We start from the raw sequence: 15880 nt of genomic DNA, 5'->3' as shown, positions 1-15880 counted from the left end.
ATTTGGAACGGTACCTTGAGATTTCTATTCTACTCTGCAGAGACTACTTTAGAAAGCCTGGGCCCGATTCTCTGATATAAAAAATGGTTTGATCAGAAACTTAATGTTGTAGTATCCCTAATCCAGTATGACACCATAGAAATAGTGTCTGAAATTCTGTGAAAAAGAAAACATAATTTTAAGGAACACCTTAGGCTAAAGTCAAAGGGGAAAACAGTGGCTGGTTGGTTGCAATCAACTTGCATGTTCTTGCCTTTGAAATGGCCGCTTCAAAAAGGGGACCTGGTCTAAGACCAGCTGCAGTCAGTTGCTATCAATCTGACATTGGTGTGTCAAGACGGCAACAAAATGGGATAAAACAGCAGCAAGAGGGAGTGATTCGGTTTTCAGTTTAATGGGGTCAAGTTGGCACTTACATGCAATCTCTTTGCAATAACACTGACATTCACTGTGATAAACTGTCTACATCAGACCTGTAGTGCTGTACTTCAGCCAGGAGTGGACTCATCATACACATATGGGGTGCAAAATCAGACCTGTTTTTGTTGTTTAAATGTGCAATTTACAGCAAAGTGTAAACCGCCAACTCTATATGGATATGGTGAAACGGGAGATTTCCATCAAGGACCTGTAGCAGACAATCTACAGCAACCACGTGATGCTATCATGTCAATATGGACCAAAATCTCTGGGGATTGTTTCCAGCTCCTTGTTGAATTAAATAAAAAATAATTAAAGCAGAACTGATAGTGGATCCAACTTGCTAATGCAAGCTGTACCTAATAAAGTTTTACAGTGATGGTATATTGTAATCCTGCAGGTAGGAGGCAGAGGGAATACCCAAACACTGGACAGAAAAACAGGCAAAAATAAATAAAAAGTAGGGCTGCAGGGAACCCACATAGAGGTGTATGAAGCCTGAGAAGAAGACTCATGCGTGCAAATAGATGAACTCACAAAAAGAAATATTACATTATACCCTATATACAAAGAGGACTGATTGTAGGGCACTGGTGAAAACAATTAAAGGAAGACACAGGTGGAAACAATCAGTAACCAAAACTCAGCAAACACTAAACGGAACAGAGACAAATTTAATACAATTTCCTGAGATTACTGGGTACTCCTGGATGCTGAAAAGGATTTTATTTATGCAGAATAAAATAATTTACTGTTACACACTCATCAAAACAGGCCCACATCTTGACTCTGTACTAAATATATCATACTTTGAATAAGATATTCTTTTTATCAGCGATGCATTGGCTGGATTTTAAGGTCTGACTTGAGCAGAAGTAGACACTTGGCAGCGCAGAGCCTGTTCCAAAATGCTGTTTGAAGGTTCAAGAGGTAGTAAAGGCGCATGGCAAGGCAGTCTCCTCCTCACTGTCTGCTTTTTGCGGTTGCTATGGAAACATGCAGTCCAAACCCCCAGAAAGGCAGAATGTATGTAATCAGCGCTACAGAGAGGAGGCAGGGGGAGTCCTGCTAGGGTTGCTCCCAAAGAGCCATGCTGAAATAAAGATGAATTCTCTTTTTTCTTTCCAAACTCTGCAGGCCATAAAACTCAGCCTCTTTCTCTCAGTCAGATTTCCTCAGTGCTCATACTCTCATTTAACAAGTGAATGCAATCCTGTTCCCCTCCTATTAAATATGCATGTTTAATTTGTCTCTCAGTTCATATTTCAAGAGGTGAAGGAGTTGCTGTCATGGGACTTAATTTACTAATGAAGAGGGGAAAGAGCTGAATCTCATAAGTGTAAGAACATAAGGCTGGAGTTTCTATAAAAGCCTTATTTTGCTGATTTATTTGTTGATCCACTTAAAAGATCTACATGTCTTTCACCTTCTCCTCTGATTGGCTATATAATGCCATCCATATGCAGGTATAATGAAAATCTTTGACAGACTGCTGGCTGTTCTTAGTCTTGATGGTGATTCCCATAGATGTGGAATTAACTAGGGAAAACAATATAAACACCCCTTAAACCTCTAAAAATGTAAATGAACTGAAATTGGTGAGATACCTGTCTTTGTTAACCTGTTATGAATTTGATGGACTTGTTATTTTGGAGTGATAATTAGTGGCCATTATTTAGAAGAGAGGTTGTAGTTTTATTATCAGCTAACGCTAGCACGCTTGGTTACCAAGCTCCATCCATAGGATGTAGGGGTGCAGGGTGAAGACACAGATAACTGGCAATTAGTACTAACAGACTAATAAATGTTTTTGGTCTTCAGCGGTGTGCAGTTACAGAAAGCCAAGCAGACACCAAACCTCTACCAGTGCTTTGCTTGCTTTTATTAATGCTGTACTCGGCGTGGCTGAAGAATTGTTAAATGTTATTAGTTCTATATTTATCATTAGAATATTCACTGATAGCTGTACTACTAGCTAAGTACTAGTAAAGTACTTAAAAATGTTACCCATTTTCAGAGTTATATGGATCAATATTTCTGGTGCAGATGTTTAAAAAGGAACAAATTTTAAATACTTTACATTCTATTTAATCTCCAGTAATGCATCATATTCTACAAAATCATATGTTTGTGGTGGCTGACATGAGCTATATAGGCTATAACAGGATTAAGTTATGACTAACAAAATTATATTGAAATAAAATAACTGTTGAATAAACAATCTTGAGCAGTGTATGATGTTAACTGATAAAAATCTACAAGGGGATTAAAAACAATAAAAAAAATTGAACTATTCAGTCAACCAAGTGATTTCTCACAGATGTTCATTTAAAAGTGCTGGCTGAGCCTGCACCAGTTCAACTTGCATGTATTTTTCTGTCTATTTATTTAACTGGTAAAAGCAGGAGCCTTGTGTTTCCTTCCTATCATCAAAGCTTTCCTTCCTAACATGCTAAAGAAATTATTAAAGTTTCTTACATTACACATGTTGGTCAAACTGATTAGTAACAGAAAATTTATATTTTGTGATGTTAAACCAGGGGGCATTTTATTTGTTAATTCTAGCTCAGTTTCTGCAAAATGTGTAGATTGTAACTGTTCTCAGAGCAGTAAAAGCAGAGCTGTAACACACTAGTCTTCAAGATCAGACGCTTGTCTATACTGTGCATGCGCAAATAACCAGAACAAACTGTCGACCGTTTAGCTTGTCCAGCGCAAGCCTTTGGTAGGACTTGGACATGCACATGAATTCCAGCGACTACAGATTTCAGTGGAATCATAGACAAGCAGAGTTAAGTTCTCTTCCAGCTACAATAACTGCTAACTGCTGCCACAAAATGATTGAATGTAATGAGAGAATCTTTTGGAATGGAACAGTGTTTGAAACGTAAAGAGAGAGAGAGATCACTTTCACTTTGACTTTTATTTCACTTTCAGATTTAACTGGACAAGCACTGCTTGCCTTGCTTGCCCTGACAGAACACTTCTGTTTTATCGATAGTTTCCCCATTCATAGTATCTGTAGAGTATTATTTGTATGTGTCAGAACACCTATTTACCGCATTGGCCTTAACAATTTCCAAATGGATAAGGTATAAAATCCACCTCTGTAAAGTATACAGGGGGAAAATAGACAAGTCCATGAACGCTTCTTGATCCAGGATATAAAAATATATTGCATGGCTAAAGTTGGGCATTTTACCATGAAAGTGAGTAAGTGGGGGCTGGCTCATTTTCACTAGCCTCCAGTGGCCTTTGCAGGAATGTGGTTTTAGCCACTTCCATTTTTCAAAACCAGACTTTCTGCTTGGCTGGAAGTGATTATTCTCTAAAGTCTTGGTGATGGTGGCCTGTTGCTAGCTAAACTTAAACTACTTTCTTGGCAGCATCAAACATCTGCAACTATAAATTCTATACAGCTAAACTAAACTATAAATGGCCTGCATTTGTATAGCACTTTACTCAGTCCCTAAGGACCCCAAAGAACTTTACACTACATTCAGTCATTCACACACATTCACACACTGGCAATGGCAAGCTACGTTGTAGCCACAGCTGCCCTGGGGCGCACTGACAGAGGCGAGGCTGCCAGACACTGGCGCCACCGGGCCCTCTGACCACCACCAGTAGGCAAACATGGGGTTAGTATCTTGCCCAAGGATATTTGGCATGCAGCCAGGAGGCAGCCTGGGATCGAACCACCGACCTTCTGATTAGTGGCTGACCTACTCTGCCACTTGAGCTACAGCCACCCATAACCTGAAATAAACTTTGTGGGAGAAAATACAACAACAAAAAAACAGGCTTTAAACACCATGAACCTAAACATGGGAGTATCACTGGAAACGCTCCAGTTAAAGACCCCATGTGGATCAGCCTTTTTCTTCAGAATCAACCCTTCTGTCATGAACTACTTCCTCTCCTCGCCTCTCTTTTAATCAGTCTTTCCCAGATGGAGGCTCATCAGGGCTGCCCTCCTCTTTCATATACAGTCCCTGAGAGAAAGCTTGTGCATTTCGGACCTACTCAACCAGAGACGCCCCCTCGGCCTCTCTGCAGCTGTTAGCCATTCCCAGGCTGGGAGAGAAGGTGAGCACAGATAAGAGGTCTTTATCTGGGCCCCAAAGGAAGGCAGGTTAAGTTTAAGGTGAAGGTTTGACATGGCCGCCGTCTGCTTGCGCTGGCTGTTTCCTCCCACCTCCTCCACCTCCTGATGTGAGGCTCAGGCTCAGTCCCCAATCCCCATGTCCCTGGGCTCATTCTTGATGGCCCCTACTGCTTCAGCTTTAATGAGAAAGATGAAAGAAATGCAGGCTGGGAGAATACCCAACCCTCCTCCCCTCATCTCCTTCTACCACCCCATTCACTTTGCTCCTCGTCCCATTTGTTCAGTACAACCTCGCTCTCACTGGCCCTCCAGCATTAACTCATCTAAGACTTTTTACTGGGGTGGGGGAGTTTTACTGTGATAAATCAGTAACAAGGGTAGTTTCTTTTAAAATTTCAGGTATTATTCCCTCTGATCTTACGTGCAAATTTCTTTCTAGCCTTTATTTCTCGTGCCCTGGCTCTTTGGTTCTGCTGTGGACATGTTTTAATCATAAAGCAATGGAAAAGTGGCTCTACTACTTTTTAATTTTTTTTTATTTTTGGTTACAAGATCGTTTTTTGGGATTTCAGGGTTTTCTAAATGTCCCTACATTAAAAATAATCAGTATACTCTGGAATGAATATATATATATATATATATATATATATATATATATATATATATATATATATATATATATATATATATATTTATTAATGACAGAACATGTTTTTTTATTAAACCACTCCATTTTTCCATTTTCAAAATCAAAGATAAGATCCAAATCTAGATCAAATCATCAGAGTTCACCACAGGTGAACTCACAGCATGACCTTTACCTGAAAAGGAGCATTATCAGTGATGATCTTCATGTGACTAACATTAAAGAAGCCAGACTAATGATGAAAAGAGTCCTCAGTCTACTGTCGACATTACTCTTTATCTCTGAGTCCAGTGTTGCACCTAAAGCACTGATTCTGAACAATGTGGCTGTGTTGACAGCACCTAAACAACAGTTCAGCCCCAGAAGGCACAGAAAGATCACACTTCAAAAGATGGGTGTGTTGTCCAAAATTTAAAAAAAAAAAAAAAAAAGATAAAAATAAAATAATGTATACAGTCTTTTTGCAGCTGGGTCCAGTGTGTTCACCATCAGTTAGTGTAATTCAGTGCTTCCATCTTGTGGTCAGTTTAGGTATTGCAGTACCAAACAAAACTTCTCAAACAACAGCTGTACACTTTAACATTACCATTGCTGTCACCATATTAAAATGTGCAATCAGTTTCAATTTTCAGGTAAGAGAGCTTCCTTTTGCTTTATAGCATACAGAAATTTGCAACAGTCTTGAACCATCCTTCGTTTTTTGCTTCCAGGAGCCAGACGGTTTTATTCTTTAAGTGTTTGTGAGCAATAGCTCTCCAAGCTTTCTGAAAATTTATTTGTACCTTGCACTTGATCACTTTCATTCTTTGTTTGTTAAGTGACTTAACACTGTCATATAAATCATTCAAGGAAAAAAATGCACCTAACTTAAGAGATAAAACCTTTAAACTTGTTACAATTAAAATGTTAAATTAAAAACATTAAAATGTTTAAAAGTACATGTCAGAAACAGAACTACAGGATGAAATTGTACCTAAGACACGTTAGAGGCACGTATGTACACAGAGACAATAGTGCAGCATAATAAAGAGTTAATATTTCACTGTGTGTTATGAGCCCTGCATAGTACTAAAACCCAAAACACGTGGAGGATGGCGGAGTGTTTTTTATTCAGCAATGCACTTTCTCCAAGGCTAAGATACAAAGCAGCTCAGGATTGAGAAACTTTAGAGCTTCCTAAATAAATACAATGTAAATAACAAGCTGTTTAACCAAGAGAGACAGATAATTCTGCCCCAGCGATCTCACAGTGTAACTTATTAAGACCAACAAAGTATCTGATTACTTCTTTTTAAGTAAGTCATTGTGACAATACTTTAACATGGTGGTCTGACCAACATTTGGAGAAATATGAAATGAAAGGGACTTCAAAGATGCAAATTAATAGAAGAAGCTGTATATGTAAACACATGGACAATAATAGAGACCACGTGCTCCTCCTAAGAAAACATTAAAGTGATTGTAATTATATGAATTTACCGTTCCATATATAGGACGGAGTTTTGGAGAATTGGAGAAGCCGTCTCATTAAGGATTACTGTCTTACACGTTTTTAGACTTGTCCTGGTTGTTCATGTATTTCTGGTAAACCACTGCCAGCGTGGTGAAGACGTTTCCCATGAAGAGGACCAAGTAAGAGCAGCCGCACATGAAAACCTAGACCACAGCAAAATAAACAAAAAATAATACACACAAATAATTCTAAATACAGAAAATGTATACCTTTTATGAGGATGTGTTCACTAAAATATCTGTTTTCATGTAATTTTTGCTTAATGACCTCATTTATAAAATAAATAAATTTAAAAAAACAAACTTGTGAAAGCTCTGGTGTACAAACCTGCCACTCTTTACATTCTGGGAGCTGAAACATCCTGAAGAGTGTTATGCTGTTGTAAAGCTGCCAAAACTGTAACAGAACAAATAGTTAACAGTCAAAAATGTCCTAAAACACGTTCCTGCAAGAATTTTCTAATTTAGTATCTAGTAAAGAGTTCACAGTATTACAGAAAAGAGAAAAGAGCCACTTACATGATAAAAGAACAAAAAGGGCAGGAGGAAGGTCAAGCCTCTCCACATCCAGGACTGGAACCCTTCTGAACACAAAGAGGGGAGAGAAGAGAGGCACTCGTATAAGAGAGACACTGAGACGATGCATGTGTGTAGGAGGACTATAGACATAGTACACAGCTGACATAAAATAAGATGTTAATATGTAAATGAGACACTGGGATTTAAAAATACTTATCATGTACAAACATGGTAGTACAGGGATCATAATATTGTTTGTGCCAAGTTAAACATTTTACATTTGAACAAGTCTAACTATAAACCAGCTGCCAACATGCCAATCAAATCACCCCTTGGTTTCTGGACTCTACACTGTGTTGGGAGTTCGCCTTGTAATCGGAAGGTTGCCGGTTCGAGCCCCGGCTCGAGCCCCAGCTCGGACAGTCTCGGTCGTTGCGTCCTTGGGCAAGACACTTCACCTACCGCCTACTAGTGTTGGCCAGAAGGGCTGATGGCGCGATATGGAAGCCTCGCTTCTGTCAGTCTGCCCCAGGGCAGCTGTGGCTACAACTGTAGCTTGCCTCCACCAGTGTGTGAATGGGTGGATGACTGGGTGTGTAAAGCGCTTTGGGGGGACTAGTAAAAGCGCTATACAAATACAGGCCATTTAGCGTTTTTAGGATCCAGAGATGACTGTCTTTTTATGTGAGGGTACCCTGATAAGTTATCTGTTAAAGCAAGTAAACTGCATTTAGGGCTGGGCGATATATCGAGTTTTTTAAAAATATCGATATATTTTCATACGAGATATAAGATGTGACAATATCGTTTATATCGATATAGTCTATGTTACGTTATAATTATACTTGTGGAGCCGCAGGTTTGCCTCTCTTTCGTCCACTTTTGTCTCTACGCAACGTTACTCGGCCTCGCCTCTCCTTCACTGAACACAACTCCGCCTCCCCCATAGCTTCACCTGCAGGCAATGACAAGATGAAAGCGGAAAATCTCCATTAGCGAGTTACCGTGCGTGGGGCTGGACGGCGTCAACGTGTTAGCGAGCTAACCGCGCTAACGAGCTAACCGCGCTAACGACATGCAGCCCGGAGGAGCTGCACGGCCTAAAATCCTTTCATTTTCTCAAAAATCGACAGTGCGCCTTATGTATGAATTCTGGTTGTGCTTACTGACCGCGAACCGATTTTATGTGGTACACAGCGCTCAGCAATCTGTCAAAAAAATGTTTTAATATGACTTTGCTAAACTACGGAGCTGCACCGCTTGATGGATTGTCGGAGGATTACGGCTACCAAGGAGGAGCCTCGCGGAGTGATACGTACTGTGTGTGTATAAGGACCACAAACGGCACCTGTTCAGAGATGTGGTGCAGCTGTGAAATCTGTCTCTTTGTTATTATGCTCAGCGTCTATTAGTTTACATTTTGACTGCACAATTGTGAGCTTTTTGTTATGCACAAAAACAACATTGTTTTCTTTTATTTATGGACCATGATTATTTAATAAATGCTGATAATTTATTTTTGAGTAATTTCTTCATGTACATCTACGCTGTATGTAAATAAAAGTGCCCGTGTGACATCTGGGACACAGTGTGACTAAGAACTCTCTTTTTGTTCTTAACTTATAGCTTTAAAAAAAAAATATCGAGATATATATCTTATATCGCCATCCAGCTAAAAAATATCGAGATATGAATTTTGGGTCATATCGCCCAGCCCTAACTGCATTGATAAAAAGTTAAACACTACAATGCAAAAATAAATGTAAACATAGAGAATTTCACTCGCCTAAACTGAAGCAAAACTCCTTATTTGTCAGATAAAAGGCACTAATCCATAAAGAACAAATGTTTTTTTTTTGTGAAAACTTGCTTTTGAAGCCTGCCTCAAGTGGCCAGTCTGGGAACTTCAGTTTCTGGCTTAAACTTTTTAGTCAGGCAGCATAACCAACCTGGTGGTGATGCTAAAATGTAATCTCAACTGTTTTCATTGCCTCAGACATACCTTTATCATTCAGTAAATTTATTAGTAAATTACCAAATGTACCACCTGTAACACCCTGAAGTCAGATGCCAAGATCAGCCAGATAAATATATCATGCTTTATCTTGTTCTGTACCACCTTCCTCTTCGGCTTGCGTTATTTCAAAGTCATTTATGAATATAAATAACAAGCTGGTGTACTCACCCACTGTAAGGTCCATATTATGTCTCTCTCCCAGTGCTCTGAGTCTGTACAAACAGCCACTTTGGTAGTAGTACTGGAGGAACTGAATGAAACCTAAAAGAAAGAGAAGTGCATGTATGACTTCATTGTTGGGCATCTTGCCCAACAATGAAGTCATACATGCACTTCTCTTTCTTGTGACACAAGTGAGACGAGGACCAACCACAAACAGACTTGCTTACTTTGAATATTATCAACAGTTTACACATTTTAACCGTGTAAGAATGACATGCATGCAGGAAACGCATCAGAATGAGTACATTCATGTAGCTTTCCTGATTGAGGCTTGTGCATATAGAACCCTAACTGTACAAAATTCTTTATTAAAGTGCATTCATTTCCACATTCCAGGTGCCTGATCTAATGTTTCGGTCTCTATACTAAGAGACAGATACAGCTTTTATGCACTTTTATGATGCTTCCCATGATGAGAATCGAGTCCCCACAAGATATTTAAATGACTATGGGAAAAATATGCTTTCTATGCTTTTCTTTTTTTTCAGTTTTTGTTTGCATTTGTTGTAAATTATTGGATAATTTAGGCCTGAATGAATCCTTAAATTGAAATATGCAGTTCTGCTAGGTAGGCTCAGCTTCATTTTAAGAGTTTGCAAGCCAAAATCATCACCTGACAACTCATACTGCAAGCATGTCAATGAAACAGGGGCAGTCTCTTACTTTGGTATAAGCAGTAACTTAGAAACTGGTTCCTAAACATCTGGTAGAGTGCACCTTCAGGCCTGTCAACAAGGACATAAAAACAAAGCACACCCACATAATATGTATGTCATTTAAAACGGAAAGGATTTCGATAGCAGGGATGCAAACAGTTATTGTATTATTGAATAATTTTAAAACTGTGATAAAAGTGCAAAAACATCACTCACCAAGTGAGCATGACTCCAGACAAGAAGGTTGACACATAGTGATGGAAAACCCACCAGCCTTTGATCCTGAAACAATTTGGAAGATTGAAGGATTACAGACGGGATACCAACAAGAAAATAACATCTCATAAATAAGATAAACCAAACAAAATATATAATAGTCATTATAACTGGTCACATACAGTAGTTACAGAAAGGCTTAAGAATAAGGCTTTCTGTAGTTGACAATGCCCTGCTTTATTACAAAGCCTTTGCATATAATCTCCTATTATCATTAAAAGAAAAACAGTGGAGACAGAGGAAATAAAATGGTCACAGACCTAGAGCCGTTGCTGATGAGGATACTCTCCCGGATGGTGAGAGTGCAGTAGTACCACACCAACAGGAAGTTGAACAGGGCGTCTAGGACTCTAAAAACAACAAACATGATGATGATTATCTTCCTTTATACATTAACATGGGACCTGTAGTGGATTTGCAGATAATTCAACATTTACTACTTGCTGCTACAAACATTTGCCAATAATGAGCGAGCTGACAACATCATCCACAAGTTTCATGAAAACCAACTCAAAACAAAACAGTAATGAGGTGTGGGGAATCATACCTGTAGCTTAACAAAAAGCGACACGTAAAAGAGAATACAAAGAGGATGACAGTGAGGACCAGTTTGAACTTCTCATATTCGTCTTTGTAGGCAAATCTGTTTCATGAAAGAATAGAAATGATTATTATTGTGGTGCTCATGTGGCCGCACTTTAAGAGGCATTTTTAGGTTTGAAAGAAGAAGAAAATTACCCTTACACTGGACTTACTTTGACTGTTTGTTGAGGAGTGTTATATTGACATTTCCTAAAACAAGATTGAGATATAACCTAAACAGGAAGAGGCATTAGTTATCCAAAATGTCCTCAAATCTTATATAAATATGTTTTATTTTTAAAACGCAAAACTCATCCACTTTAAACTAGAGATGGACCGATCCGATACTGACGTAAATTACTGGATCGGATATCGGAGAGAAATAAAAAATGTAATCCAATCCATTAAATATGAAAAAAGCACCTCACAAAACTCGCGACATGGCGTAACTCGGCCCATAACCGTAGCACGTTGGAGCAGCGTGCGTCACCTGATAGAGCGGCTGTGTGTATTTGTAGCCTCGCTACCAAACCGGCATTTCATCTCCGAGGAAGTTATCCCAGAGAGAAGTAAAGCAAGTGTGCAAGTTCATCTCTGAATGTTTGTAAAACATTCCCACGTTAAGCTTAACAACTGATATATGGAGTGACTGGCTCTTCTCTCTCTCTCTCTCCCTCTCCTGCTGCTACTTCAATCATGAAACTGCTTAATGATCAGCTGATCGGCTTTTCTGTCGCGAGTCCGTCTCTCTTCTTTGTTTTTGGCCCACTTTGCACCAGAAAGAGGAAACCAGCGCTGAACAACAGCAGCACGTTTAAGCTTGATAAGCTGTTGTTAGAATTTATTTAATATTACTTTCTACACCAGGATCGTTTTCTACGCAGCTGACGGCTGGTAACTGTGCAGGGGCGGATCTAGCAAAGTTTAGCCAGGGGGGCCGATAGGGCATGAACAGGGAAAAGGGGATCACAAAGACATGCTTTTCTTTCTTATTCTCATTCAAAATGTCTAGCTTTAAATAAATAATTATCTGAATCTTACACCCAAAGTTTTAATCTGATGTAAAATGTATAGAAGTCCATTACTGTATGTAGTAACCGTTAAGTCTAATATACCCTAGTAAGCTATAGTACTTTTTCCTTTGGGAAGATACCATCTGTGCAGTCTGCAATTCTGTTGAAGAAAGATGTTGAATCTATTTAATTATTCTTGAAAAATAATTTATTTCTGTGCATTTTTTTTTTCTTCACACTGCATCAAATTAAAGTTGATTACGTCGATTAAGCATCATAAGGTGGAGGGTGGGGGGTGATTCTCTATTTTTTTTTGCTGGGAGTTTGCAACCCTATTGGTTAGGTTGCTTAATATTTCTGCTAAGTACTCTTTAAAATACCAGAATAGGGAGGATGGTGTAGGTTTAAGTTTATTAGATTGATCAGTATTGCTGAACTATGAAATATTTTGGGTGCAGTGTATTTTTTGCATACAGGTATAACAGAATGGCTTTAGTGTTGTTTTAAACTTGAGTATGAACTTATACAAAATGCAGCAAGATATTTAAAAAAACTGTTTTATTGATTAAAAAACACACTATATCGGATTCATATCGGTATCGGCAGATATCCAAATTTATGATATCGGCATTGGACATAAAAAAGTGGTATCGTGCCATCTCTACTTTAAACATTTTCCTTGTTTACTTCCATTTGGACAAAGAAAATTGTAGCTATTTATCATTCTCATTTAGAATCATACCCATTCCTCTTGGGGAGAAATGCTTCCATCTCAAAGAAAGTATGTGCTCTGTCTTTGATGGAGTCCTCGATTTCTGCGATGGCATCCTCTTCCTCTGGACTTAATTTGGCTGTTGAAGAATTTGATTTGCATCTAATGGAAAAAAAAGATTTGTTAGGACAATTGTTAGGTTTCATGCATGTAGGAAGATGTTCACAGAGTCACTTTTGATTTTAGATCCAGTTTGTGGACGAGGTAGGTTGTGATTCTGTTGTGGCAGTTATAATCCATAATAATGCCCTCCTTCGGAAAATGCCTGCAATTGGTCAGATCCTCCTATTGCAGGCTAGATTTTGAGAACTCAGTGGAGGTGCAGGAGTTTAATATCCTCCTTAGCACACATGATTATAACATGCTGAAAGATTATCAATTTTTTGCTCAGTGATGCCAAAAATGACTACCTATCCCAGCTTTAATAGTAACACTCTCCATGTTATGAGAGTGTCAAATCAAACAATGATATATCCATGAACTTAAAAAGTCTGAATTATGAACCCTTAGTATCTGAAGAAAGTATTACGTGAAGTACATTCAAATATAACTCTTACTTGACTTTTAAAGTCCTCACATTTTTTTGCATTTATACTCCCACTGACCATATCTGTCATACTAAGTTCATGTTTTTTTGTAGAGCACAAAGTCTTCCAACACCCAGCTGAAGTTTTTTAAAAAGAAACAAAGCTTCTTTAAATGCCAATTAATACTGAACTGCAAAACTAAACATAAAAAGCTGCAGTTACTCTTTAAAAAGCATGTCTGGTAATATTGGAGAAAGTGGAAAAAAGTCCCTGAAAACAACCAGCTACTAAAAAGCCAGAATAAATTCCTACCCAATTCATTTTTTGGGCTTCTGTATCCTGAATGAGCTGATGACACAAATGCTTTTACAAAAACATTACATACACATATTTCAAGTTATCTTGTCTCATTTCTGATCAATACTTACTCTTCTAGGGACACAGTAAGCTCTTTCAGTTTCTTCCTCTGACGTGCGATAGCGTTTGAGCAGCTGTCTTGCAGTTTGGTCACGTCCTCAAGTTTCTGTTTATATAGACGATGGGTGTCCTGGGGTTAAAAAGAAAAAAAAATCCAGAGGATAATATAAATATGTATGGTGTAATGCAAAAGTTTTAATTATGATGAAATCTGCAAGGTAGGATGGGCACAAAAAGATAAAAACCAACCAAAGCTTTAACCAATCAGAATCAGAATCAGAAAGACTTTATTTATCCCCAAGGGGCAATTAAAATTAACCAAAGAATCTGATGCTGTTGCATGTTTTTCTTTAATGGTTGCAATACAGGCTGCTAAATGGGTTATCATGTAATAATCATGGATTTATTGTTAATGGATTCTTGGATTCTAACCCTAACCCATAGATATTTTAAATGATTACATGAGAAAATCTGTCTAGCTTCCAAAGCATTTAAATAAGTTATTGTACCTTAATTATTTAACTATATATTTGAGGTAGGTATAATCAGACGTAAGTATGTTGCTTTCCAGAAAACATGTGACTGGTTATCACAGTTGGTTTGTACAAGTTTAAGACACTTTTAACTGCCAAATTTTTCTGTAAACTGATTCTGTAAAAGTTGGGCACAGGAATAATTTTTTACCCCCTTGGCTTCATATTGTGGCAAATTCCCAGAACTGAGCAATCAGAATTGCACAAGAGACAGAGAAATGGTTGTGCCCTCTTTTATATGACGGAAAGTGATGCAATTTTACGCAGAATTTACAACTGCAGACAGCAGTTACTACTTTGCATTTTACTATTCACACACACATATTGATAAAGGGCAATCTGGTATTCAGTATCCCACTCAAGGATACTTTGAAAGGAATTGATCCAACAACCTTCCAGTTAGTAGACAACCCACTGTACCACCCAAACCACAGCTGCTCTAATATGATGTGTAAATTGACATGGTAAGACAAGTTACCTAGAAAAATATTTGTGTATTGTGCTACATTTACTAGCATAAACAGACCTACTCAAAAAACTCTGTCTCAATGTATTAATCTTAGCAAAGACACACTGAATATATAAAATCTATTTTATGTGTTTGCATCATTGTCTTGCAGTTAAAATGCTCGCCTTTTTAAAATGTAAAATTTCCAGTTACACCAAAATTCACATTCAGTATATTGCTCCAACAATTGTGTTTTTAAATTTAGTTTTTCTTACCTTGATGCTGGTTTAGGACCTGAACACTTCCTTTGACAAGTGACATACGCATTTCAGTGCCTGCCATTTAGTTATATATTAACACCACACCTATAAACGACAACTAACCAGGCCTATATCAATATATGTGCACTGTAACGGATCTAAGCTCTCAACGATAACAACAAACCAACACCCATAGCCCCGAGGTTCTTCCTTTAACAGTGTGACAGCTGTCACGGTGGAGGAAAAAAAAGAGGCTGTTGTCCTCGCAGGAATTAAGCTTACGTTTCAATTACATTTTCTGCATCTCTTGGCTGTCACAAGACAGTTATCTTGAGCTGCTGAAGGCAAGCCCCTCATTCTGTAGCCTGTGCGTTTCCCCCACCTACCCCCGACTGTTAGCTTACCCGGGCAGGGGTAACCAGGGATGGACACACCATTTAGTTAAAATACCTGAATCTGTTGGTAGTCCTTCTCTAAATCCTCCCATTCGCGTAAGCACTCAGATAAACCACCTGGACTGAACAACATTTTTCCCTCTGGCATCAGGAAACCTCGCGGAGTTGGTCAATAATCACACTCGAGTGAGCAACAGTTGTACCACCCAACAGAATTAAAGCTTAACAGATAAACTGGCGCTACTTCCTGCAAGCACCTTCATAATAAAGGTGTTGAGGTATTTTAACGTTCCCAGTTCAAAACGGATGGATAATAAAATACGTAAATTGGCATTAGTTAAACATAATTACAAATGTGTTGTAACTAATTGCGGTTTAATATTTTATTAATTTATGTTTTAGTTTCCAATGAATAAGTGGTTTATGGGGTACTTTCAATGAGTTTTTGTTACTGACACCGATGGTCCAAAAAAACCAAAAACACCCCCCCCAATAAAAAATAAATAAATAAATAAATAAATAAATAAATAAATAAAAACAGAAGGTAGAAGGACACA

At 38.3% G+C, this 15880-nt stretch overlaps 1 protein-coding gene across 3 annotated transcripts; it reads right to left on the bottom strand.

Annotated features, from left to right (window-relative positions):
• Positions 1-5227: 5227 nt before the first annotated feature.
• Positions 5228-15544, bottom strand: tmem120aa (transmembrane protein 120Aa). Of its 3 annotated transcripts, XM_085421196.1 has the most exons (12): positions 15379-15544; positions 13699-13817; positions 12714-12845; positions 11132-11191; positions 10924-11019; positions 10637-10726; positions 10317-10382; positions 10108-10169; positions 9391-9483; positions 7206-7270; positions 7015-7083; positions 5230-6830 (listed from the first exon to the last, which is right to left on the bottom strand). In XM_085421196.1, the coding sequence occupies exons 1-12, from the start codon at positions 15469-15471 to the stop codon at positions 6717-6719; spliced, it is 1059 nt and encodes a 352-aa protein (XP_085277322.1). In that variant the 5' UTR covers positions 15472-15544; the 3' UTR covers positions 5230-6716. The 3 variants fall into 3 exon arrangements, with proteins under 3 accessions (XP_085277323.1, XP_085277324.1, XP_085277322.1); XM_085421197.1 differs by lacking the exon at positions 11132-11191 and having other exon boundaries at positions 5228-6830; XM_085421198.1 differs by lacking the exons at positions 10924-11019; positions 11132-11191 and having other exon boundaries at positions 5228-6830.
• Positions 15545-15880: the final 336 nt, after the last annotated feature.

The sequence above is a fragment of the Rhamphochromis longiceps genome, linkage group LG10 (genome assembly GCF_057381845.1).
Source record: "Rhamphochromis longiceps isolate RC_006_pf linkage group LG10, R_longiceps_female_GT1.1, whole genome shotgun sequence".
Lineage (NCBI taxonomy): Eukaryota > Metazoa > Chordata > Actinopteri > Cichliformes > Cichlidae > Rhamphochromis > Rhamphochromis longiceps.
The sequence above is the reverse complement of the archived record's forward strand: the minus strand, read 5'-3'. Positions and strand labels throughout refer to the sequence as shown.